The sequence below is a fragment of the Cyprinodon tularosa genome, unplaced genomic scaffold (assembly GCF_016077235.1).
Source record: "Cyprinodon tularosa strain WSP-4 unplaced genomic scaffold, ASM1607723v1 ctg762, whole genome shotgun sequence".
NCBI lineage: Eukaryota > Metazoa > Chordata > Actinopteri > Cyprinodontiformes > Cyprinodontidae > Cyprinodon > Cyprinodon tularosa.
In genome coordinates this window covers 86,949-113,175 of record NW_024039521.1, presented here as the reverse complement: position 1 = coordinate 113,175, position 26,227 = coordinate 86,949, and the positions used below count along the sequence as shown (strand labels likewise).

Here is a 26,227-nt window from a genome sequence, read left to right as displayed (position 1 = left end):
TTGTTAATATTCTCAGATGTGCTCACTCCAGCTCTACCAGATCAGAATGTAAGGTGACCTCCTTCTACGGTTTTTGTTAATTCAGTTTATGTGAGTATATGTAGATGTTAATGATCATGTTTAATTGGTATATATTATCAAATCGTATCAATAAGAACCTCACTAACTAAATTTCTTTACTTGGCATATCAGCAAACATCAGACTGTCATTCAAATAAATCGATATAAAACTCATTATGAGCTGGTGATTTACATTCCTGACAATGAAGCCTAGGAAAAGTTAAAAATATATATATTTACTTGTTACCATAAACTTCCTGATCATGCAGAAATCAACAGCATGACAAACATTTTTTTAGGAAGCAACAAGGATAATTTTGAAGACAGAAAAAACTGAGGATCAAATGAACTTTGATGAATCAGTCAGGTCAGATTTAATTTTCCTCTGCTGCTTAAAGACAATTTCAGGAACTATTTTGTCCAGTTTTACACTTTAATGAGCAAAGCATTACAATATGTAAAAGTTTTTGTTTTAGGAGCAGCTGTAATCAGCAATGTTTTAAAGCAGAGACAAAATGTTTAAGCTCTTTAAGTTTTACTATTAGCAATAAGATCAGCTGTCCCTTATTGTATTTCTAGTGAATGCAGATCTTTACCTGAACTAAAGATACAAAGAATGATGCAAAGCAGCTTCCTGTTATCTGTCTCTTTCATAATATCTTTGCAGCCTGAATAAAGTACACGTTTTTTACAGAAAATATTCAGTTGCAAATAGCTTCTCATTGTGCTTCCTCTGATTCCCCAATGATACACCAATGTTCACAGTATTGTTGTTGTTTTTTTTACACAATCTGCTGCTGCTGCTTAAAGAGTCTGTGTTCACTGATGGGAAAATAATGGGTTTTTTATTTATTTTGTTTGTATGGTTGAGTATATATATCCATCCATCCATCCATCTATTTTCTAACACGCTCAATCCCAAGAAGAGTTGCGAGGGGTGCTGGTGCCTATCTCCAGCTGTCAATGGGCGAGAGGCGGGGTATACCCTGGACAGGTCGCCAGTCCAGGATTTATATATATATATATATATATATATATATATATATATATATATATATATATATATATATATATATATATATATATATATATATATATATATATATATATATATATATATACACACATATATACTTATATACATATCTATCTATCTATCTATCTATCTATCTATCTATCTATCTATCTATCTATCTATCTATCTATCTATCTATCTATCTATCTATCTATCTATCTATCTATCTATCTATCTATCTATCTACACTACCGTTCATAAGTTTGGGGTCACATTGAAATGTCCTTATTTTTGAAGACAACTTTAAACTAGTCTTAACTTTTAAGAAATACACTCTATACATTGCTAATGTGGTAAATGACTATTCTAGCTGCAAATGTCTGGTTTTTGGTGCAATATCTACATAGGTGTATAGAGGCCCATTTCCAGCAACTATCACTCCAGTGTTCTAATGGTACAATTTGTTTGCTCATTGGCTCAGAAGCTAATTGATGATTAGAAAACCCTTATGCAATCATGTTCACACATTTGAAAACAGTTTAGCTTGTTACAGAAGCTACAAAACTGACCTTCCTTTGAGCAGATTGAGTTTCTGGAGCATCACATTTGTGAGTTTAGTGAGTCAATTAAACGCTCAAAATGGTATTCTATCGGTAATGGAGTGGCCAGCGCAGTCACCAGATCTGAACCCCATTGAGCTGTTGTGGGAGCAGCTTGACTGTATGGTACGCAAGAAGTGCCCATATATATATATATATATATATATATATATATATATATATATATATATATATATATATATATATATATATATATATATATATAGGCTATATAAGTGAATTTCTCCGCTGTGAGATCAATAAAGCTCATCTAATCTAATATATATATATATATATATATGTATGTATGTGTGTGTGTGTACATAGCATATAAAAAAAACTTAGAACACATGGAGGCTTATTTGAAATCGATGCATGGTGTCATAGGCTGTTTAGCTCCAGGTTACTAGAGTCAACCTGGAGCTAAAGAACCTCACTCAGCGGTTTTGTGTTGTTCCCCCTTTTCTTACTTTACATGTGGAATGTAATTAGGTTTCTTGAAAGGCTCTTTAAAAGAAATGCATTATTATCTAAAACGTCTTTTGATGAACTTAAAATATATCTGTTCTAAAACAGTGTAGATGCCCATTCATGTGGTACATTTCATTTTACTATCAGTCATATTGTGCATGTTATCTTACAGCCCACTGCATCTCACTAAGTTTGCCTGAAAGTCCTCCAACAAAGTAAAACAACTGCTGCACAATATGTTGGGCCATCATACATCATAAAGATGAATATTTCAAATGCTTTTAATAATGGAAAGTCACATTAGTTCACAATGGATGGAGGTTTCTGTTTGGAAATATAGGCTGAGAGAGGCGCAGAGCCATGGGTCATTAAGGCTGCTGTGCTTCAGTGTAAGCTGAGTAGAGTTAAATATGAAGGATGGTGAGGAAAAGGCAAAAGACAGAAAGAGATCTGTTTTCTTCAGAAAGATCTTCCATTTGAAAAAGAACTAACATTTTACTGCATCATTAGGCTGAAGCAAAGTATGAGAACAGAGTCACACAGTGATAAATCATTACAGACTACTGGGGAAGACTAACATTATGTTATTGATGTTTAAGGTACTAATGCTGATGGCTGGAGTGAGCAGTTTGATTCTCTTTTTCTTCAGGAACATCAGATTCAATCCAATCACAGAAGTTTTGTATTACTTTTATTTCTTTGGTTTTTGTTAGAGCTAAAAATAAATTTCACCAGTGAGCTGACAGAATCAGTTTCTTCTCCATGGCTGCGTTACCTTCATGGAGAGCAGCCGTGTGAGGTAGATCTCAGGGATGGCCTTCGCTCGCTCCCCTCCCTTCTCCCTCATGCTGCCTCTCCTATGCTTCGGCAACTCTGATTCGTCACTGGCTTTCACCAGATGCCAAAGCCTCACGCCACCTTCCTCCCCATCATCCAACATGGGGGTTTCTGTAGGAAAAGGGAGAACAGCTGGAGCTAAATGTCTGATACCAAGAGAAACACTGAAAGAGTTTGCTGTGGAAAAAAAAGCTGCAGCACCCCAACCCCTTTACCAACTGATGTTAGTCTATGGTGCAATTTTCCATCTTCTGGAGTTAAGAATTCAACTGGAATGTCCATAGAAGCCAGAGCAAAGTCTCTGTAACTGGATTATACCAGCCTTTTGCTTTTAAGATGGATGCTATTCCCTGTTAAACAGCAGTTCGACTTTTCTTTTGAATATTTGTAGCATTTTTTATTACATATGCAGCATTTTGTCTGTAGTTCAAGTGTTTATAAACTGATATGTTTCAGTGCTGCGTATATGTGCAGAATATTGTGTAGAGCAGTGTTTTGGATTTCATGACCATACTGATCATGGAGAATAAAACTGTCCACAAACAGGAAGGTGGAATGCGTCTACATAGGAATTACTGCTTCTGAATTTGAAGTCCGGATGATATTGGACAGCAGCATGGCCCCCATTTTGGCTAAGAAGCCATCACTGACAGGCTTCCTGTAGGAATCCCACACAGGGATCTTTAGAAGAAATCTGGGATTTGACTGAACTTTCACAACTTTTAATTTGATTATTTTCATGTAGAGCCCTGGTTAGTTTATGCCCAACAAGTCCTTTCTTGTTATCCTACTTAATCAGTTTATGACTCATGTGTCTGAAGAACATACTGTAACTCCAGAAGACAAAAATGTTCTCCTTTTGAGTCTCCCACTAAAAGATAAAGGTGTGTCCCCGTTTTGTCAATGGTATGGCCCTTTTGGAGCTTTTAGCCTCTTGCTGTTTTCAGGGTAAACCTCCAAAGATGTCTACATATGGATGTTGATTGACAGTGTTTCTGCTTATAGTTTTTTTCTGTACAGTAGCTTATTTAAAAGATTCACAGTGGCTCCATTGAATCCATAACAGGACCTGGAAACTTCTACTGTTACCTCTATAGATCTATAGAGATTCAGCCTAGCATTGAGGAGTGTTTGTCTGGTTTAATTAATCCTTTAAGGGTAACTATAGAGTATAGTACCCAGAATCTATAGATTCATCTGCAACTAATGTGATACACGTGTCCCTTTCTAGTTACTTTAAAAAGATTTTAAACTGTTCTATTTATTCACTTAGGATACTTAGGATTTTAAGTGTCCTATTTATTTCCCAGGAAAGGATTGCTTTTTACTTTGTTTAGCTCTAATAATGAAATTTCTCAGTGCTTTTAAACTCTAATAGAAGTATCTGTAGTCCTAAGACCAGGTTGTCTCTTTGGTATCTGTATTAATGTGCATTTGTGACTCACTTTCTCCTGGCATATAGTCATGGCTGTCATGAAGGTGATGCTTGTTGCTTCTAGGAACGAGGGCAACGGTTGCGCCATCAGGGACCTGCATCAGACAGCAGCTGTGTAAAATTTTCCGCAGGCACACAAACAGTTACAGAAACATTTATTCCCTCTAAGCTTTTCCACATTTTGTTGTATTGAAGCCACAAACTGTCATTTGTTTTAAACTGATAAAACAAATTTCACTGATGTTAGCTATTTTAAATACATTTGGACTGATATACAGGAAAGTTTGCGTTTATAATTTGAAAAGATATCGAGAGGGAAGCGACGAGACCTGACCTTGTAGTGCTGTAATGTATTGAGACGCTTCCAAGAGCCTTGTACTACTGATGTCAGGTCCTCATCTGATAGGATGAGATGTCCTGCAACCCCTGCCCGCCACTCTGCAGAGGAGAAACATTGATCATTAAACACTTAAGACTTCCAGGTCACAGCACGAAGAGAGTAACTGATGCAAATTTTTACTCCGCTTGCTGAACTCATATCTTCATGGGGTACTTGGTTTACCTCATCCTAATGTTTTAGTAAAGGTGGCCCATAAAAGTAAACCACAGAAAATCCTTCTGGATAACAATAATAATTTAAGTTGCACATTTAACTTTTTTAATCAAATGCAAGCCAAACATTTGGCCACCAGGCTCCGTTATCAGATGAATTACACATTCAGACCTTTGTTTAAGAACTAAGATGCACTAACCAAGATGTAGGGAATCTACGTGTGGCCTCTGTGAAAAAGACATTCCTTTCCAGGATTGTTCCAGAACCTTCTCCTTCACTTGAGTGATGGTGTCACAGTCCAACACCTTCGCAGGGACCGTCTGATTGGTGGCGCCTCCGCTGGTGGTTGCGGCTGGTATCACAACATTCAGAGTCTGCACAGGGAAATGGGAAGGTTTTTAAATAAACTATTCAGATCAGAGACTTTGAGAGAGATTTCTCAGTCTGACCGAGATCCACAGTTAGAGAAACAAACCAAAAAATCGTCCTTATGGCAAAAGAGTTTTCAAAAGAAGCCTTCTGTGTCATAAAACATGAGAGCCAACCTGACAGATGTTGACATCAAGAAGGAATACGGGGCTTGCAAAAGCATTTTTACCTGTTGGTGTTTTTATTTCATCATACTGTTACAATTAGAAACTTCAGTTAAGTTTTTGGGGGGATTTAACGCAACATATCAACAAAATGGAGCCTCCAACTCTGAACTGAAATATAAAATACAGATGGAGGATGAACAAGGTTAGCATCTACTGTAGTTTTGTTATCCAGGGTTTATACAGACATGAGTAACTCTAATTAAATGCTTTTTAATGCAGTTAGAAATAGTTTTAATGCCATCAACAAGTACCCTAAGAGTTTATACTATATATCTCAAAAACACAGCAAAATCTTTCGTCATCTTTACCGTCAACAGGTTGCAGCCATCTCCCGAATTCCTTGTTTTCCAGCCACTTTTGTTGAAATTTACATTTTCCCATTCTCTAGTTTTTTCTCTGTCTCAAGCTTTTTTTCTAAACATACGGCTTTATGATCAACCGGAACCAGTTATATCTGATATATCTGACGAAATTGCTTTTATAAATTGTTTTTTTTTTTATTAAAGAATTTTAAATGCCACAATAATAACTTTTCATGAATTTTAATGCCAATTAAGAATTGAAAAAAATTTAAAAAATAATAATTTAACAGCTTTTAATGATGTATAATGACCCGCGGAAACCCTGTTATTACAGACTCTGACCTGGATATTGGTGTGGATTTTGAGTGAGCCCTTTAAAAAAATGTATACACTTTAATTTAATCCAAAGCTTTATAATAAATTACCGTATTACCATAAGACAGTAGTCATTTAAAGGTCCTCGGATGCAACATGTAGAAGTTTGGAATAATTTGAGGTGAAATGCTTTTTAAAGCGTGTTGTCAAAAATATAAAAGACCATTTGATGAACCCTCACTGTCCTTAGATCCCCAATATAGATCTCAGAAATCCTGATGATTATTTGGAATTCATAAAGTATGTTTGAATTGAATTGAATGGGGAGCAGTTCTTAAGACATTGAAATTACGGTATGTTAAAGGAAGAGTAGACAAAAATATAGGTTTATTGCAATCTACATTATAATTATACTTCGATTTCCTGATGAAGCTGAGAGTTGAACAACTGAACTGTATCTCTTTCTAATTTGTCCTCCTTTTCTTTAACTCTGACCTAATGTTGCATTTCTTCTAATACAAAAGCTCACAGTGTAATGCTGCCACTACCATGTTTCGCTGCTCCAGTCCTACCAAACCTTTAATATGGATGGTCAGAACGTTCTCTGGTCCCTCTGACAGGAACTAATGGATCTTCTTACAGATTTCTTTAACCTGTTTCTTTCTCACTGCTATTAAGGTCAGATTTAGAGTGTGTATAAGAAGCAATTAAAACAACAACAAAAAAAAAACAGACAAAAAAAGTGATATGACTATTAGAAGCCACTGTTAAAACACTGACATAACAGATTTTTCTGGTAGAAACTTTAATGAAAATCTCTTAGAAACAAGGTGGATTAATCTTCACCAGGGTGCGGTATTCCACGTCCTCTCGCAGCAGCCGGTTATCATTGAGAGTATACTTGGCTTTTCCGGTCACAGCATCCACAGGTCCCTTGTCCACCTGGTGTTTTATTGCTCTGAACAGCATGTAGAACGACTCCCCTGCTGATTCCTGGCCAAGCAGAAAGGATTTATTCATTTAGGACTTCTTCCAACACCAAGTGTTCTCTGTTTAGACAGCCAGCTCTGACTGGCTTCCCTTAATGACAAGATCTGACATACTGTGATTTCAATGCAGGCGATCTGGTTAACAGCCTTATCCCATGTTTAAGAGAAGATAATGCAGCATTAAAAAAAAAGCACTATAACTATATGAAAACAGTAGGATTTACTTGTCAGAGAACAGACCTCCGTCTTAAAGGACGACCCTGACTAGACAGATTAGTGGGTTGGGTCTGGACCCTATTCTCCAAGGTTACACATGGACCCCCAAATTGTAGCATTTAAAATATCCCGCCATCAAACAAGAAAATTCTTCAGGAAGCTGAAATATCACTGTTTTTCTATTTTCTCCAATGCCTAAAAACATGCAACTTAAAATTTAGGTTTGAATAAACAGAAACAATCTGAGTTTATTCCTTCACCACAAATCTTTACATACAACTAAGTAAAATTTTCTTCCACAATCATATTATAGTTACATAATAATCTATCCATCCATCCATTATCTGATACGCTTTATCCCGAGTGGGGTCGCGAGGGGTGCTGGTGCCTATCTCCATCTGTCTACAGGCGAGAGGCGGGGTCCACCCAGGACAGGTCGCCACTCCATCGCAGTACATAATAATCTAATTATGTTATTTTAAAGGAAAATAAAATAATTCCTTTGGAAGACCATCCCATTTACCTGTCCAAATTAACAGCAAAATTGTAGTTTTAGGATTTTCTTTCTCTTATTTTTACATTCAGATTTTTCACAGTTTAGATAAGACTATGTTATTGGATAAGAAGGTAAATGAAACTATGAGTGATTGAGGCAAAAGGGCAGAAAACAAAAGTCCACTCTATAAAATTAGTTAGAAACACGTACAAAACATAAAATAATACTAACATAAATAAAGCATATGAAACAACGTTCGCACCCAATCTAGAGAGGCCAACACAGAGTATCAGAACTGTTCATTAGTCTCCTACTTGTTGAAATGTTTTATTCACTAATGGCAATTGTGTTGAATTATGATTTCTGTCTGTGATACCCCTAGTTTCATCTTAAGCTGCAAATAGGACTAAACTTCTCCCATTAAACATTCATTCTGTTGGAGTCTTTACGCAGTAATGTAAGAGGCTGTGAATAAAAGCAAAGAAAACAGGTATATCTAAATTTCACCAACTAGACCAGCCCTGTGATGTTTATCTGTAACTGTGTCACAGAACTTTAATTTATGAAGCTGAAAAGCACTCTATCATATAATTATTATATAAAGAAGTGGTATAAGAATATGTTTTATAGTTTTTGTCTGGTGTCAATGTTGTTGGGTTTTTTTTGGCTGTCCGGTCACAATATTAAGCATTGAGAAAATACTAATATAGCTTCAACTTTTTTAGATTTCATTTTTTCCAACGAACCTATGGTACCATGCAAAGCAATTGGACTTTTTATCCATTTCAAGGTCAGAGTAATTCATTCATATTAGTCATATACTCAATAATAATGACAGGGTCATAACTACGGGATTTTTCTTATACATGCTGGTCACTAATTCTTAGTGCTTAAAATTATTCTTTCATTTGAAGCCATAAATTCTTTTCTGGTTTACCATCTTGGAGGTTTACAGCAAACCGATCTAAAATCAAATCCTTCTGATCTTTGAACCAGTTAGTTGCAGTATTAGCTTTTGTAAAATGTTCTCCAGTTTTTAATCATGATCACAGACACAACTGAGAACATCTCTACTCTCCTGGATTACAAGCAATCTGAAAGCTTCATACCTAAAGAATTTACCTTTACCTTATAAATAGAGTATTACTACAATATATCCTAAACAAAGCACCAATACTCAGTTGTCTGTCCTTAAACCCACTGCTGGATTTCATTCTGTTTTTAGTTGCATCCTTAGAAATATACCCTCTTTTTTGCCCTTTTTACCAGGCCCAAATATCTCCAACCATCCACCTGCCGCTCTCTAAACAAACTCCACACCTGGAGCTTTGATTTCGGAACTTCCTGAAACTATTTGGACTGCAAACATGACCGCTGATAATGATAATGCTTCCACAATTTAAGCTTTTTTCATCATGAATTATCATACATCTGATTACTCTGTACAGTAATTTAAACATTCTTCACTGCCATACTGAAAGACTTTGAAATTATTGAGTCCCCAGCCGGTGGTTTAGTTTAAAATCCAGCAGGACATACCCTCAGGAAGGTATAGAGACAAATGGACATCCAGTTTGTCAGCAGCTTCTCCACCACTGATTCCGTTCTGGAGAAAAAGAAAAGGGAGAACAAAGAAACCTCAAGCAGGTGGATAACAAAGGTTTCTTGCTCATTTTTTGGTAAAGAGTTCTCACCTTCTCAGCATGAGTTTGGGATTTTTGGCCACATATTGTTCCACCAGGTCATTCAGCAACGTTTTAAGGATGTCTGTAAAGTACTCCAGTTTTCCGTGCAGGGCCACAGTCAGAAGAGAGGCCACATAGGCCCGGTCCCTGGGGGAAAAGGTCCGCTGAGCCTCAAGGGTGTGAATAAACTGCAGGGACAACATGCAGAAGATGTAAAAAAAAAACTCTTGCTTTATGTGAATAAATAGAGAAGACGTTTTGGGCTGTAGCTTTGAGGGTTTTACTTTGGTCAGAAAGAGTTTGCTGTTGAGCAAATTGGACAGCTGAACCAGCCCCTGCTCCACAGTCTGTCTTCGGCTCTCTGGAACATCTAGATCTCGCCTCAGTGGCGACTCCTGGTGGCCTGGGAAGAAAATGCGTTCTGCGAATGCCCGGTAGTCGAGGAAGGGGATCCCCGAACCCACCAAATCGCTGGACATGTCCATCATCTCCGTCATCAGGTCTATAAAATGAATAAGGATCTCAGTGAGTTCACTCTCAGGTGAAAGAGCAAAAGTTGGTAGGGGAAACTGACTTACCCGTGAACTCCTTCTTACAGCGGTCCCTCACACTGGTCTCCAGGTTTTCAAGCTGGATCTGTACTTTCTTATAGTCTCTCATGGCCTGTTTGCTCTTCCTCCTGATAGAAACAGAGTAAGCACTGATTATTTTATATTAAATGCATGAAGAAGGAATGACTGAATAAAAAAATAGGTTTACCTGTAAATAAGCACGATGATGAGCACGATGAGAGCTACGATAGACGCTCCCACCCCGACTCCCACCTGAGCCTCCAGAGGAAATGTAGACTGGGCCTGGATGTCATATTGCACTTTGCCCAGGGAGAAGTTCAGATTTCCCATTTTCACCTGGAAGTGAAATGCACACAGAAATTCAGATGTTCTCTGTTTTATCTAAGAATATGGATCATATTTACACGTCTACAGCTTTGGTAACATCATGAGGCGTCATAAGGCAATCGAAACATACATCAGTAATCCAACCATTTTAAATCATTTTTTTAAGGCATGTCCTGCATTTGTTTTTAATCTCTAATATCCTTCTCCAGAATCATCTTGTGTTTTTGGCTCAACCCATCTTCTCATCAATTGACCATTTTCTCATTCCACCTAAAGAGAGTGAACTGTAGAGACTAATGCTGAGTCCTCTACGTTCTCTTCTGACTTGTTTAATAATGTTCTCTGAAAACTTCTGAGGCCTTCAAAATACAGCAGTATTTGAGAAGTTGACCGCTGAAGGTTGCTCAGTTGCTCTGGATTTTATTCTATAATAATCTGAATTTAGATCATTATTAGAAATACAAGACCATTTAAAATGATGCATTATTTTTTGGTGGCACCTAAATCCCCTTAATACAACCTAAGGTTCGTGTTTTCATGAGTCTGGCACATACAGATTATTCCCCTCCTGCCTAAGGGTTCTCTTGAGAGATTTAGTCTCTAAAGATGATCTTAAGTATTCCATCATTTAGGGCAGATTGCTACAACAAATTATGCTTTTTTGAGAGATGTTATACAAAAAAAGTTTTAAATAAACATTTTTCAATTAGTTATTTTTTGTTTATACTTGAATTCAGATGCTTCTAGTGCATCATTATTAAATGGATGGTGGAGGGTGTTTTTTTTTTCCTTTTTTCTGGGTGGATCATCAAAATAATATGCTTATGTAAGGCTGTCCTATATGCTTGTCCCCAGGTAGCTGTCTAACCAGTGGTGAGTCTGACTTGGTGGAAAAATTGCAAATCTTCTTTTGGAAAGAAAGCTTGTATGAGCGATGCAAAAAGCAACTTTTAAACAGTGCAAGCATGGGGAGAAATGGGCTCATGCATGCTCTCACATGCATTTAAAAGGCGTTCCCTCTTAGGAGCGGGTAAAAGGTTGTGCATGTGCATTTTTTCTTAATTGTGGAGAGGGTGGGTCTTTTAAGAAAATTGTGAAAATCCTCCAAAAATAAGAAAATCTAATAGTTTGTAGGTAAATAAATGAAAGCTGTTATTAAGACCAAATTCATCTTTGAAAACAAAATGTTTTAAAGAAGGTGCATCTCTTTTCATCTGACTCACAGTGAACTCGGGCAGACTTTCCATGCCATCGTGCTTCCTATTGGTTGTGATTGAAGGCTGCTGAGCTGTTGGCTCACAGTACAGGTGGTTGTGGGTCAGGGTCTTCACAACACACAAGCCCCCTCCTATCCGGGCCTCCACCTCGTGCTTGTACATGGCAAGGTCCAGGTTTTCTCCCTAAAAGACAAAGTAACTTTTACGTTTTGACCTTATTTAACAGCAGCAACAATTTCATCACCGTGTGAGTGAATAAGTCCACTGCTGGCGCAAGGGTGTAACTTTGTAATGAAAGTTGGTGGGGACACTCGGGGGGTTGGCTGATGGACCTACAGGTACTCCATCCAAACGCTTTTATTAGGTTTCTGTAAATGAGCTAAAACATTTATTTAGTGAATGCTTTCCTCTTGTTGAGAATACAAGAGAACCATAATACACTGATATTTATAGATAGAGAGACGCCTCTTTGTGACTTACATTATAGGACCCAAAAACATTAATGTATAAAACAAATTACAAATAAAAGTCGATTCGGATGCCAAAATTGATATACCATGCATCCCTAGAATGTACAATTTAAATTCCATCCATCCATCCAGAAAAATAGATATGCTTCATTTTAAATACAGCATATTTATTTCTTGTAAGCTTTGTGGTAAACTTAAAGATCTATTTTATTTCATGTTGCATATCCCAGTAAACCTGTTTAACCTTTAAATCTGCAGCTCTCCCTACTTCTCTCTGTACTCTGCTTAAAGAGATTTATGAACCTCTTTACTAATATGATTCCAGAAACAAAATTTCAAGATAATGTAGAAGCTCTGCAGTCTGATACTGTCAGTACAATAAGAAAATATGTGTTAATTTTAACCTGTAACTGGGAGTCATGGTCCTCTGAGAAGCAAAGATTTATTTAACTAGTAAAGAAGAACAAACTATGTTTTCTCAAGCTTCCAGCATTATAATTCTAACTTGTATTAACTTACAATCTATTGCAGTTTTTGCTGAAAAAGCTCCGTATGTCTAACCAATGGATTTTTTGGTGGCATCTCAAAATTTTTTTTATCCAACACGTCTCCTAACTTTTATTTAAACATATATCAAAGTAGCTGTTAGTTAAATTCACTGAGTGCTGCTGTGCGTCTCTCCTCCAATCACGTAGCTACTATGTACGCAGTGAAATGCGACCGCAAATCAGATGTCTCAAAGCGACAGATCCGATGATGTTGGTGGAGACATGTCCACACCAATCCTTTAGAAAGTTACGCCTGTGTGCTGATGTTCTGAATCAAAATTACTGGTCCAAACAGTTTTAATGGTTTCATGCAGAAAGAAAGACAGGAGACAAAGCTCACCTCGACAGAGATGATGCTGCCGGGTTTGTGGTGGTAAGGCTTGTTTGGGTCGTTCGTGTTCAAGGCAAACAGCTTGGGGTTGGGCTCATAGCTGAAGGTTTCACCACCCACAGTGCTGAAATCAAAGTGGAGGCTGTCCAAAAGGAAGTGAACTTTGACCCTGGCCCCTTTGGCCTCTGAACCCACTGCCGGAGTCGGACACAGGATGAGAGTGGAGTTGTGAACTGTGCAGCGGGATTCATACTGAAGAAGAGAAAAGGGAGCTGTAATCTTTAGAGTCACAAGTCCACTCAAACTTCAAAGGAAAATAAAATGAGAATCAAACCGACTTGTTTCACACTGCAGAGTGTTCCCTCTGGGCAGTTTGCTTCTGGAACAATCCTCCTCCATCTCCTCAGAGGACCTCTGTGTTTCTGTCCTCTGTTTAGGTGGTCTTTCATTTTCTTCCTGATGCTCCTCCTCCGTCTGGGAGGCAGAGCATCAGGCGGACTGAGGGTCACTCTCATTTTTGGCTCCTGGACGACATCCAGGTTGTGGCCTTCGACTTTGATGATCCTCCCTCCACTTGAATGCCACAAAAAGTCATCAGTCTTCACATATTGATTTTCTAAACTTAATGAACCAGAACCTTTTAAAGCAGTTCCTTTGGAGTAATGGAGCAAACTACCTGAGGAAGCTTTTAGATGGCGCTGCCCTTGTGATGTTTGGGTTCGGGGTGTAATGATACACTAAGCCCTGCAGATGGCGCTCTGCTCCACCAAAGCGGACCATGATGCTGTGCTCTCCTGTCCGGTTGCTGCCTCTGGTCAGACATTTGATCTGATCCTCCTGGATGTTCAGCCTGAACATAAAAGATATTTCTTCTGTACTTTATCCACAGAGTCACTCATAAAACACATCAGTTGTCTTTAATAGTATATATATTTTTATTAAAACGCCCCTTGGGGACCCTTACACTGTGCAAGGCACTCCTCCTATCAGGACTCCGACCTCACTTGGATGACCAGTCCTCAGTTTACGACCTCTGATGGTGAGAGATGAGCCCCCTGCTTTGGGTCCTCTTAAAGGAAAAATGCTGCTAAGAACTGGATTCTGGACATGGATGGAGAGAAGAAGGAGCAAATATAAAGTGGAGGATGTAAATATTAAATGGATGGAAAAAGGAAAACAAAAATTGCGTCAAATAGCCAATTTTGAGCATGTGATTTATTAGGGAGATAAAACAGAGCCCAATGGATTGTGGGAAACAAGTGAATGTGGCCTCAAAGCCTTGTAATGTATTAATTAGGCTTCCTTGTCATCTGTTTCATTAACATTGCAGTAAAAGATAGCATGTTTTACGATGATGTAAATAAGCAGACACGTTGTTCCTCTTGGATTGCATTTCATCAGGCACTAATTAAGAAGAGCCACGGGGGCTGGGGAGGGGGGCTTTTTTCTAATTGGACATTTATCTTAAAAGCTTTTTCCCCCCTTTCCTGTGTGATTTGTCCCACTGCTGCATTCAGTCATCTGCCACATCAGACAACATATTCTTCAAATGAGGCATATTAGTGTTTATTTACCAGAAAATGAGCCTAAGAGAAACCACTGTCTTTGAACAAGGTGTAAATTACCCCCAAAAACATGTCTTTATTTGCTAAATGTTTGTTTATCCACTTCTTTGCAGTAGATTTTTATAAATAGTATGAACTTTTTTATTTATTGGTATTTAGCTTTGCATGTTTAGTTTAATGTTGTCTTTGCCAGAAACATCATTTTTATAGCCAGTTTAAAGGTCAGGAGAAAACTTTAAATAGAGTGATTGTTGTACATAATATGTACAGATACAATCACATGGATAAAGCAAGCCACTCCCTGGTCCTATTACTGCCTGTTGAATTAAGAATTCACTAGAACCTGGCTGACAACATGGAAGTTGGCTAAAACACCAATTTCAAAAAGCAAAAGCAGAAATACAAGGTGGAAACACCTTAAAGAGACACTTTATGTTCAAAAACAATGTAAAACATCATTCTTTAGCAGATGTCTACTTGCTTCTTTGTTTGCATTTTTAATAATATCATCAGCATATGCTTTGTGTGCAGAAGCACTAGGGAGACATTCTTCATAAAAGTTATTAACACAATCATATTCAATGAATAAATATACTGTTCCTATAATGAGGCACAATCCTCAGATTAAATAATATGTTTGGAAATGTAAAACCTGAGAGGAGGTGTAAAACACACATTTCACTAAGCTCAAACTAAAAAGTGTTTATGTTTTGGGTCTGATGTATTACTCTAATCCTTGATGTTTTACTGTAAGTAAAGAGTTATAATTAACATAAATAGTAGCTTAAAGGAATTAGTATGTATGTTATGAATCTATGTAATATGTTTCTTAACAGATTATGATTAAATGAAATGAATGAACCTTTCAATAATAGTCTAATTACTTGATGTGGTCCAAATAAAAAAAAGTAACAGATTATAGATCTTGAGGTGTGCCAATGTTAAAATGAGCGTATCAAAGGTAATCATTTAATAAGAATCATGACTGTACTGACCTGAAAACTGAACATCTGAGCAGATTGCCCATCTCCTCCTCCTCTTACTTTGACAAAGGCATGGCCTGTAATCTCCCCTCCACTGCTTGCAGTCTCACAAACTATCCTACAACACATAATGACAGTTGTTATAAATATAAAAATGGATGTGCTGCTTGCTCAAGGCAAGCGGAGTGTGTGGAGTTGTGCAAACGGCTTGCCTGGATGAGACTTCGTATCTGCTGTGGATGACGGTGCATGGCACATTGGCCACTGTGACGGAGCTCTCGATGTCCTCTGCCCTCTGACCAAGATTAGAGCCAGAAATGGTCACCACTGTGCCTCCCTCGATCGGACCAGACAACGGGTCCAACTGAAAACACAGGAAAACACCAATTATGACATATATTTTCTGACTGATTATCAACATTTAGCTGTTTCTTTTCTTTTCTTTTCTTGGATAGATACTAAGACATTCTAATTAGTTTGTGAAATATCACAAATGGTTTGCACTTAAAGTTAACATCCAATCAACAGCCATCCTAAAAATGGAAACTTTTTTCTAAGCTTTTAAAAAGTATCAGCTTTTTGTCTTCAAGTTCTGGGGAATAATGTTATCCGTTGGTAGTCCCAAATACAAATCATTTTTAAATAATTTTTCTCCTAATACTGTGTCTGAACACTTCGAATGTTTCTGTATCCACTGAGCTTCGGTTTCAGCCATTCACTGTCACTCCATCTTCATCTCACTGTGTACTTTAAAGAGTCTGAGAAGCACATGACAAAACGGTCTTAAAAGTTTATGAGAAGCAGAGGAAGGCCTCAGAAGAGAGAAAAAAGATCAGACTGTATCTGGAAGATTCTTCCACTCGATGGCTGAAGAGCAGTTATTTAAAAAGTGACTTAGGTGGTTTTTTTACACTTAGTTTCCAGAAAAATCATCCTCTATGCCTTTTTTTCCCCATAAATAAAAAAACAAACAAAAATATATTACTTTGGTTTCAAAGGAATCTAGGATAATTGGCACTGGAAACTTGAGTGTTTATTTTAAGAACTTCATACACCTATTTTATGAGCAAAAAAGTAGTAGAATAAAGCTGAAATGTTACTAAGAAAGTGACACCCGTTCCTTCATGCGCCCTGTCACTGTTTTGAAATTGAAAATGTAGTTGGTACATTTTCCCATGGATGACACAATCAAACATTGTCTTATCAAGCAGGCCCATCATGTCTAAACTTGACTCCTAATCTTTCACTTTATCTACACTCCAAACAGAAGAGGATGTGCTGTATGTGACAGTTTGAAACAGTTCCTCTGCTCTAATGTGTGAACTACCATCATAACTTTACTGTAACTAAAAAAATTGATCCATCTTTTATTATAGCGCCAGAACCTGTGGTATTTCATTTGTGTACATTTTATGGCGTCATGATTCTGCAAAAAGTCCACACCCTGATGAATACTCTTAGGAGCAGCTTTACTTCATAAAGACGCTTATAAACTCTTCCTCACACACATGTTTAGCATGTTACATGCTCACGCAGCCCCACTGCTCCTGCTGTGTGGACCTGTTTCAGTGCGCTCAATTTTGTTCCTTTGCAAGCGTCACCCACCAGTAAAGCAACTTGCAAGTAATTGGTTACTTTTAATGAAATTCCGCATTTTGATTTGTGAAGCATTGCCACGGTAACAACTGCAAACTATCTTCCTGCTTCCAGCTAACGTTTGAATTGGCAGAAGCTACTGGGTATTTGATCTCAGAGCTCGTCTGCCTGGCTGTGTGTTTCCTGGACGAGGCCGCCTGTGGAGCTGGTTGACAGTTGCCTTTTGTATCTTTGTTTTTTTTACTATGTCTGCTTCTGTCTCCTTGAACCCCAGTCGGCCTCAGCAGATGGCTGCTCACACTGAGCCTCATTCTGCTGGAGGTTTTTTCCTGGTAGAAGGGAGTTTTGCTTTCCACTGTCGCTACCAGCATGCTTGGTGTGAGGGATTGCAATCGAGTCAATAAGTCGATGCAATCAACTGGATTTCCTTAGATAGAAAACTTTGAATCAGTTTGACTCTATGATCTGGCTGAATTGTCTCTGTAAAGTGCCTTGGATGCCATCCCTAGGTTGTTGTGAATTGGCACTATATACATAAACTGAATTGAATATATTATAATATTTTAGCATAGAGCTCCTCCTCTGTCCTGGGTCCACTTTTATGCTCTTCCTGCACCTGCTAACCACAGGTTTCAATAGGATTCTGTTCTGATGGAGGGATTGCCATGAAGAGGATAAATCACATGCTGATGTGTCCATATTTTGTGGGTCACTTTAATGCTGAAGTGTTAATGATGCCATTATGGTTCCTTCAGAGCCTTAAGGAAAAACAACAACAACAAAGACCTTCCGCCTTCCTTAACAGTGGGAAAAGTTCCTCCTCATATATTCTTAGACTAAAATTCCCCTAAATTATTAGTTCCTAAAAATCTTAATCTCATCCAACCAAAGCAAACATCTTTTTTTGAGCAATTCCACATTTTAAAATCGCAATCAAGCATAAAGAAAATGATTTTAGCTCCCAAGAAACTTAAGACAGGATTTTACACATACTCGCTTGATATGGAGGTGAGAGGAATATCTCTTTTCCTTTAGCTTTTTCCTAAGGACTAACATCAACTGTCCTCACTGCAATAATGTTTTGCTTTATTTTCTATTTTTTAAATCTTAATGCAGAAACCATCATGTAATATTCTTATGTAGTAGAAGACTTTCTAACTCCATCTAGAGTAGAGAAATCCTTATTTCAGGTGTAAGGATATCAAAGGTTCTTACAAAGTGAATGACAGGTGCGGGGCAGGTGTGTTTGATCTCATCAGCACAGGAGTCTCGATACACGCAGCTGGAGCTGGAAGCTCCACCGCACCAAACACAGCCGTACTTTGGGTCAGCCGTTCGACACCTGCTGCAGTCTGATCGGCCCACTGAACAGTTGAACAGAGTCACTGAGACAAAAGAGGATAAAGAGAAAAAGAGGATGGGATTTATTGGATGATTACACAATAAACTGGTTTAATTAGATTGTGACACATCAAGGGGCTTTTTTCTACAAATAGAAAGACATACAGCAACAGAACTCACCCTGCAGATCCTCAGCGCTGTCAATCAGGAAGTTGTTTTTTCTCCTGACGTTGATTGTTGCTGAGTATTCCTCCATTAGTAGGGAATAAACGTACTGCAACAGAAATAGGTTTAGAGGTCATTCCCATATTTGGCACAAATGAAAAAGTTGTCTGAATGTGTGTAAACTAATCTTCTGGCTAACTCTGTCCTATTCTACAGTTGTACTGTTAATACAATGCTTTGTCCTTCAATGAAAAGTAAAAAAAAATACATTGGAATCCTAACCTCTACCTGAAAAGCTTTCTTAAAACCCTTTTATTGCCAAAATAAAAATAATGTAAATGTTTACATTTCAGGATTATCCTAAAAATCTCTTATACACAAACAGGTAATTATTAAAAGATCAAACAAGGGTGCCAGGAGATTGTGAGTGCTGCTCACAATTGACAATAATACAACTAGGATATTCAAAGAAAAAACATATTTTTCTGTATTTTAAAAATCTTTAGATTATGTGGTAAATAAATCCAAACAGGCCTCTTTGTTTAAAACATTTTTCTGACCCTCTCTCTCCAAAAGGGATACACTTCTATATTAGATACTGTAACATTTGAACAGTCAGAGTTGCTACTGTTGCAGAAACTGTTTTCTTGACTAAAAACATCTTTCTAGTAGGAATACATCTAATGGATCTGGCAACCATGTTGGAAAGTAGTAAAAAAGTTCCAAAGGGTTCAGAGTTCGGTCCAATTCGCTTTAGGGCAAATGGTCACCAAGGCAAACTCCTTATGACTTTAAGCAGCTCGTGTTCACTATGTTTATGTTTTATCCAACTATTACACTGCTGGTTAGCCTAAAGTGTTGTAGTGACGGAGCAGCTTGAAGAACACAATTGTTGATACACATCTGCATGCAGAAGTAACAATGCCAGGCAGAAATAAAAAGCTAAGTGTCTGTTCTGCTGCATGTTTTAATTTTCAAGAGATAGCAACAATAGCCTATTTCCCACTGAAAATACGGGTTTACACGTGTTTTTCAACCCGCTAACAATCGGCATTTCGCTCTCTTCCAAAAGAAAAGCTGGGTCTAACCCCCCGCTGGCAAGCTGAGTGCCCTCTGTCCCGCTGCCGTTGCTTCTCAGGTGATACCTTTGTGATGTGGTGGCGTTGATGATGTCACCAGTGTGACAGAAATCATGATAGTAAACAATGGAGAGCAACATGTACTGTACATAAGGAAGCCAGGGTGTAATAAATGTTTCACATTTTTATCTTTCCAAATCCCGCTCATTCTTGTTTATTGAATTTCAACAGAGTTGTTTTGGTTTGTTAGATTAGTCGTAACCCAACTTCATAAAATTTACTTGCATATTTTAAGACTTTGAGTAGAAAACTCAAAGTTGTTTTCCTTGAAAAATAAACCGTTAAAAGCCCCAAATGTAATTTGACATTGATAAACATGTCTAAATGTTAACTTTTGACAAGAACTATAGGTGAATAATTATAATTAAATGTTAAACCACTTAAATCATGTATATATATTAAAACAACACCTGCTTAGACATTAGATCAAAGATTTAATATCTAATAATCTTTGTTATTCTACCTATATTTACTCTCAGATCAAAGAGGAGCTTTTTACTGACTTGGTGTGGTTGACAGGTGATAAAGAAGACTGATGGTTGACCAGCATCTGGCTCTACGGAGGCCTCAACCACTACGGACCGATTCTCCACATCCAACACACACTCATAATCCAAATCCTCATCCTGAAACACAAAGAGAAGAAGAAATATTGCCCTCTTTGGCTTATAATTTGCAATTTCTTTAAGGACATAAGTGATATTTTCCCCTTTTTTAAACAAAATGAAAATGATGTCCTGCAACATTGAGCCAAAATGAACAGAAATGTTGTGTGAGATTTACTTGTAGTGTCTTTTCTTTTTACCTGAAAAAGATGGAGGTGTTGGCCCACCAATGTGATCTTTCTCTCCACGTTGACAGGGAGTAGAGAAGAATCCTCTATCCGCTCCACACACGGGCATTCCTGCTCACACATTGTATAACATTATAAACTCAACACTTCCTCTCTAAATACTAGAAAATGTCCTGATTCATAGCAGTTGCTGCAATCCACTAAAATGTTATCAGTTTGGCAGGAAGTGAATCATTTTTTTCAATCCCCCAAACCATGAACAGACAAAACAGCCATGCTTATCTGATCTGCTCTACCAGCAATGAAATGATCCACATTTTTTCAGCTTAAAAAAAAAGGCAAATCATGTTGCAAAAAATAATGTTATTCATAATGTAGAAGGTAGAAGAACGTAGAAGTATAGTAGAAGGTTAGAGATATGCATACAGCAACATGCTTGTATGTCAAAGGAAATGCTGAGTTAGCTCAACGTCATTACCTGCCTGTAGGACTTAATGAGGTGAGCAAAAATGATATGGAGAGAGCAGATGAGTCAATAAAACCTGTCAGGTTAATGCTTTAAATTACTCTGCTGCATCCACACATTGGAGACGGCATTGATTCCTCAGCCATCACAGCAAGATTTATAAACCGTAGAGGCTTTAACAAACCTATAAGTGTAGTGCAGTAAACACTGGTGCCTAATATGAAAGCTTTTATCCTCTGGCATTAACAAGGTCTAATAAAGGAATCATTTTGGAATTCTTGAAGAAATAAAGATTATTTGGTGAAGTAAGAGGTTAGTATGAAGACTCGTAAGTAAAATAAACAGCAAGCATTTATTTTTTTAAAGTGATTAATAAATCAGGTTCTGACCTGTGAATCTGAAAGAATTTCTGATGTGGTGGTAGATGAACATTAACATGATTGCAAAGAGCCAAGCGAAAACTTTCCTAACAAACTCAACGATTTATGCTAAGCTAGCAGGTAGTTTATCTCATAAACAAACACATTCTTTTATGAATGAGAGGGAACCAACATATTGTTTGTACATCCTTTACAAGTGGATATCTGAAAAGTGAGGCATTTGTATTTAATCCCCCTTTCTCTGTGATCGAGCAACAACTGATCAATGAAGCTTTGGTTATATCTATAAATTGATACATTTTCCAATTTTCCTTTAATGAATAGCTCCTGCTCAGTTAATCAGACCAGGCAGTTTAATTTCAACCATTCCATTACATGTTTGGCTGAGTCCCTGTTTCAGGTCTTTTGAAGCTTCTTACAGGTTTTCTTCCAGAATCGTCCACCCAACCAAACACCAAGCATCAATTAGACGTTGGTATTTAGGTTAAATCTGATCGATCTCATAGTCTACATTTAGTCCAAGAATTAAAAAAAAATTCGCCAATGTTTGGTCAGTCTGATTCTGTCCCGCTCGTACAAAAATAGACATCTTTTTAAGGGAAAGGTCCGGTCATATTCAGAATTCAAACTTCTAAAAATACTGTAAATATGGAATTATTAAATACTCTTCAATAAATGATAATTGTTTTTAATTATGAGTAATTTTCAATTGAATGTGCTTTACGATAGATATCCATGTTTGTCAAAGAGTGCTACTGCCCCCTACAGGTTTTTGACGTCACAGTGCGGTATCAGCTGTTGAGCAAGTCCCAGTGTTGTTTGTCACAACGTTCTATTATCCAAGTCATCTTGAAAACATTCTTCTTCCAAATGTTGGCTACATATTACATGTTTTTTCTCTGGCCAGATGTTAGATGGTAAATCCTCCCTCTTAAAGATGGCAATCCAATGACTGTGGAGGATCATGAATCGGAAAGATTAAATAACTAATTTTTTTTTATCCACTTTTACCAGATATATTACAACATCCAACTACCATGTATGTGGGCATTGTCAGTTTAACTATAGCTCTGGTGAATTTCAATGGTGAAATCCTCTGGAAATCTTCAATAATTGTTGTTGATTGCAGATGTGTCTAGTAGTTCCCATTGATTTTGCTTGTAAACCAGGAGAATGGCGCTAGGCTTACCGCACCGTGACGTCACCGCTGGAAGATGCCAGGAGTGAGATGTTGCTATAATTGGGCATTATGAAAATGATTGTTTTCATTTTTTAACTTATTAAAGCTAAATTCATTAAATTACACCTTTTCATCTTTCACTTTTCAACCAAATGTAGACGTGGTTTTGGACGTAAATCCTGCCTTCTTTTCAATGTCTTTTCAACCAATTATTGGTCAGTGGAACATAGATCCATACCTCTGCAAATCATTTCACAGCAGCTGCTCTGCCCCTGCTAAAAAAAAAATGATCTCCACATGATGCCATTGCAACAATGCTTTATGGTTAGGATGGCAGAAGGTACTTTTCAGCCAAACTATAATGGGTTGGATTATGGTCTATTTTGATTGGAGCACTTTTTTTTCCACGTTTGACAGAAGGTAGCAGGTAGCAGGTTGCTACCAAAGGTTTTTTTTTTTCTTTCAATAATGAATTCCTTGTTAAAATTCCTCAATTAAGGCTAGACATGTGAAGCTGCAACAAAATTAGCTTGGCGGCTTCTGGCCTTAATCCCCTCCATGCCTGGCCTGTCAGTTTAGGTGGAGAAGCTAACCCCTTCTGATTATGGATTAAAACGTGCTCTGTGAGAAATTCAAAGCTTGTGGGTTATAACCCAACACTGCCTCGGTCCGCAGCTTTTTCCCTGAAGTATCTGCTGTATTTTGATGGTCTTCATGATTCTGTTTGTTCACACATGTTCTCTAAAAACCTCTGAAGGTTTTCACAGAACAGCTGGATTTCTACTGTAATCGTGTAAAGATATCAGAATAATGGGGCATAATTACAAAGGCACAATCACTATTTCATTTTCATTAAGAACAACAAAAAATACCCCACATCTTTTCGCCTAAGTAATATTTCTGTATTTTGTTTGTTTTTTAGATAAAATGTGTAGCTCGTTTTGTGAGGTTAATCTCTCCTTCCGGCTCATTGCGGAAACAGTAGATTCTTTCAGAGATTCACTAAACATGTTCTGCATCACGCTCTCATTGAAGCCTCTAAACTCACCAAAGTAAAAGCCTCAAAAGAAGAATCAGACTGAAGGTTTGTTGGAGATTCAAGACTGACATCAACAACTGTTTCTGGTGATGGGGTCGGGAAGAACGAACGGGCGACAGATGGAGTCACTTCAGAGTCCACCCCTGGTTCTTCCTGTGATTTTTCCCTGTCATTCATCCTCGTAGGTGAGACATTCTCCTCAGAAGTGGTCAGAGGAATGAACTCCTCGACCTCGCTGATAGAGTGGTCTATCAAAGGGGCCACTTCACTGGTAGGAGTGAGGTTTATCTCAGGGGAAGAACTCAAGGCTTCACTAGAAGGGACTAACATTCTCTGCGAAGAGTCTATGTAGCCAGTGGTGCTGCTTAGTGATGTGTGGCTCATTCCGTCTGTGGCATTTAAGGTTTCCTCATCTTCTAACGAGCCACTGAGAGAACCAACAGTTTGTCTTGTGACTGCCTCTGTGTTGGAGAGGTTTCCATCTGTTGTGGAGACATCAGTGTCTGCCGTGCTGGTCTGGGTGGAGAGCCCGACAAAAGGGGAAGTTGTGGAGAAGGAAACTGAGGTGCTGGATTCAGCATTGGGGCTGGTGGTGGGGGTTTCTGTAATGGTAGTTGTGGAGACAGCTGCTGTGGTGGGGGTAGATGTCTCTGTGGGTGGTGACTGTGTTGTTGTAACGGCTCTTGTTGTTGTTGTTGGAGCAGTCAGAACAGAAGGAGGCGACGGGGTTGGATTTCGGGTTGGTGGCGGGATGGTGGGTGTTTGTGGTGTGAACTTGATGATGGAGAAGCACGAGCAAAGACGAGACAGAAAAAAAAGCAGGCGGGGGGAGAAAAAAAAATTAGGATGAAATAAATGATTTGGAGAAACAAAGAAAAAATGCAAAATGATATAAAAAGAATGTTTATGGATTAAGTCAAATGGATATAAAAAAGCAAAACAAACTAAATGAAGAAAAACTGCTCAAGTCAACTAAGGGGACTATGAGGAAAAACCAAGTGCTTTTAGCTCCTCGTCTGACTGGAAGGGTTGAAAAGAGCGCTGGACCTACGGATGACTTACGTGTCGGTTGTGGACGGTGACTCCTTGGCTGCAGGTGTGTTTATGTGTGCAGACATGCTCATGGATACACCAGTTACACCCCCAGCGGCTGCTCACACACCCTTGGCATCTGGCAGGGATGCAGGTAGAACAAGAGATTAAGATCAGAATTTCAACTCCAAATAAAGCAAATCTGTTAAATCTCATGGTAAATACTCTCTAAGCACATTTTCTTAATGTCTTCAGTCCAACATTAGATGCGACAAACAGAAAGGTTCTATAAGCCTGAATTAGATTTACGGTAGAGATGCATAGATCTTATATTCCTGGCAGATTTACAATCATTGTGTTTTGTAAAGGTTTGAAAAATGTCCTATTGGTTCAGTTCATTCAAGGTTCTTATAAGATATAAGAACAACAATTAAGATCTTGTTTTTCAAGCCTTTAGGCCTTAAGTTGTTGATTATTTCACTTTCAAACATCTCGCTGTGTGAGAGGGAGTAGTTACTGTAAAATTGGATCTTCTTAATATTTCAAAATAAAAGGCAAACCGAGCTGCCGCTTCAAGGTTAACCGTTACTAACCAAACAGTTGTCTTTGTATTTTCAATAGAAAGTAGACTTTCGTTTAACCTGTAAGTATTCCAAAAGGCGTCTGAAATTTTTTTTCCAGCAACTTTCATGACAGACAAATGTGGAAGGCTTAAAAGGATCTTAGATCTAGCATGTAGAGACTTGTTCATCACTACTCTGAAAAAGACTGGATTTACATTTTTAGAAAAGACTGGGTCCTGGTCAGGTGGCCATTATCCAGAAATAAAACCATCATGACAAACATCAAATCTTTACTCTTTACTTTCCTGAATGGCACCTATACTCACGGTCTGCGGCCAGAAAGCTCCTGCACCAGGCTGCAGTTGTAGAAGGTGAATTCTGTCTCGGCTACAGTCACGTTAATGAAACGCAGAGTTAACGTCACGGTTACAAACTCTGCATTGCAATAGGAGACAAAAAAAACAAAAACATTGAGATCAGTTAATCCTTTTAGCAGAATCAACTGTAACATTTTGCCATTCGATCAAAAGCTGCATATTTCTCCTAGATTCAGTTAGAACTCTATGCAGCATTATTGTGCTACCTTTTGTGAACATTAAGTATTTTAAAAAGTCTTTATAAATAAAAAAAGAGTTTGAAAAAAAAAAGGAAAAAAAAACAACAATAGCAAAAAAAGCCCATCAAAAAATGGCAGATCACATTTCTTCAGATACTCAGAGGAGCAGAAACAGAAAACTTTTAAGTATTGAAATGCAATTTGAGTTTTGAAAATGTTTCTGATATAAAGGATTTAACAATAACTCTGCTTTCACAGAGTCAAGCATTGTTTTAAACCTTTCGGGTGATAAGATTTTCTTAAACCTAATTGTTACATGTGGATATGATAATACAAGATACCACTGACATAATCTAAGTAATGTACAAATTACTTGAAAAACAAGCTATTTCATG

The 26,227-nt window shown here is 37.8% G+C and overlaps 1 protein-coding gene across 1 annotated transcript in view; it reads right to left on the bottom strand.

The window, feature by feature from the left end:
- The window catches only part of LOC119773513 (plexin-B1-like), a 99,715-nt gene that overhangs the window by 7,251 nt on the left and 66,237 nt on the right, over nt 1–26,227 (bottom strand). Inside the window, exons 9-32 of the mRNA XM_038270497.1 lie at nt 25,603–25,711; nt 24,744–24,852; nt 23,691–24,455; nt 20,629–20,727; nt 20,327–20,449; nt 18,700–18,793; nt 18,394–18,563; nt 15,795–15,946; nt 15,595–15,700; nt 13,999–14,135; nt 13,711–13,884; nt 13,373–13,607; nt 13,044–13,286; nt 11,692–11,868; nt 10,329–10,477; nt 10,148–10,248; nt 9,854–10,071; nt 9,579–9,757; nt 9,424–9,490; nt 7,030–7,176; nt 5,170–5,344; nt 4,752–4,855; nt 4,428–4,512; nt 2,921–3,093 (exon numbers count right to left, since the gene is read on the bottom strand). Of these exons, the coding sequence (XP_038126425.1) occupies nt 2,921–3,093; nt 4,428–4,512; nt 4,752–4,855; nt 5,170–5,344; nt 7,030–7,176; nt 9,424–9,490; nt 9,579–9,757; nt 9,854–10,071; nt 10,148–10,248; nt 10,329–10,477; nt 11,692–11,868; nt 13,044–13,286; nt 13,373–13,607; nt 13,711–13,884; nt 13,999–14,135; nt 15,595–15,700; nt 15,795–15,946; nt 18,394–18,563; nt 18,700–18,793; nt 20,327–20,449; nt 20,629–20,727; nt 23,691–24,455; nt 24,744–24,852; nt 25,603–25,711 (4,091 nt within the window). The remainder of the gene's footprint in view (nt 1–2,920; nt 3,094–4,427; nt 4,513–4,751; nt 4,856–5,169; nt 5,345–7,029; nt 7,177–9,423; nt 9,491–9,578; nt 9,758–9,853; nt 10,072–10,147; nt 10,249–10,328; nt 10,478–11,691; nt 11,869–13,043; nt 13,287–13,372; nt 13,608–13,710; nt 13,885–13,998; nt 14,136–15,594; nt 15,701–15,794; nt 15,947–18,393; nt 18,564–18,699; nt 18,794–20,326; nt 20,450–20,628; nt 20,728–23,690; nt 24,456–24,743; nt 24,853–25,602; nt 25,712–26,227) is intronic.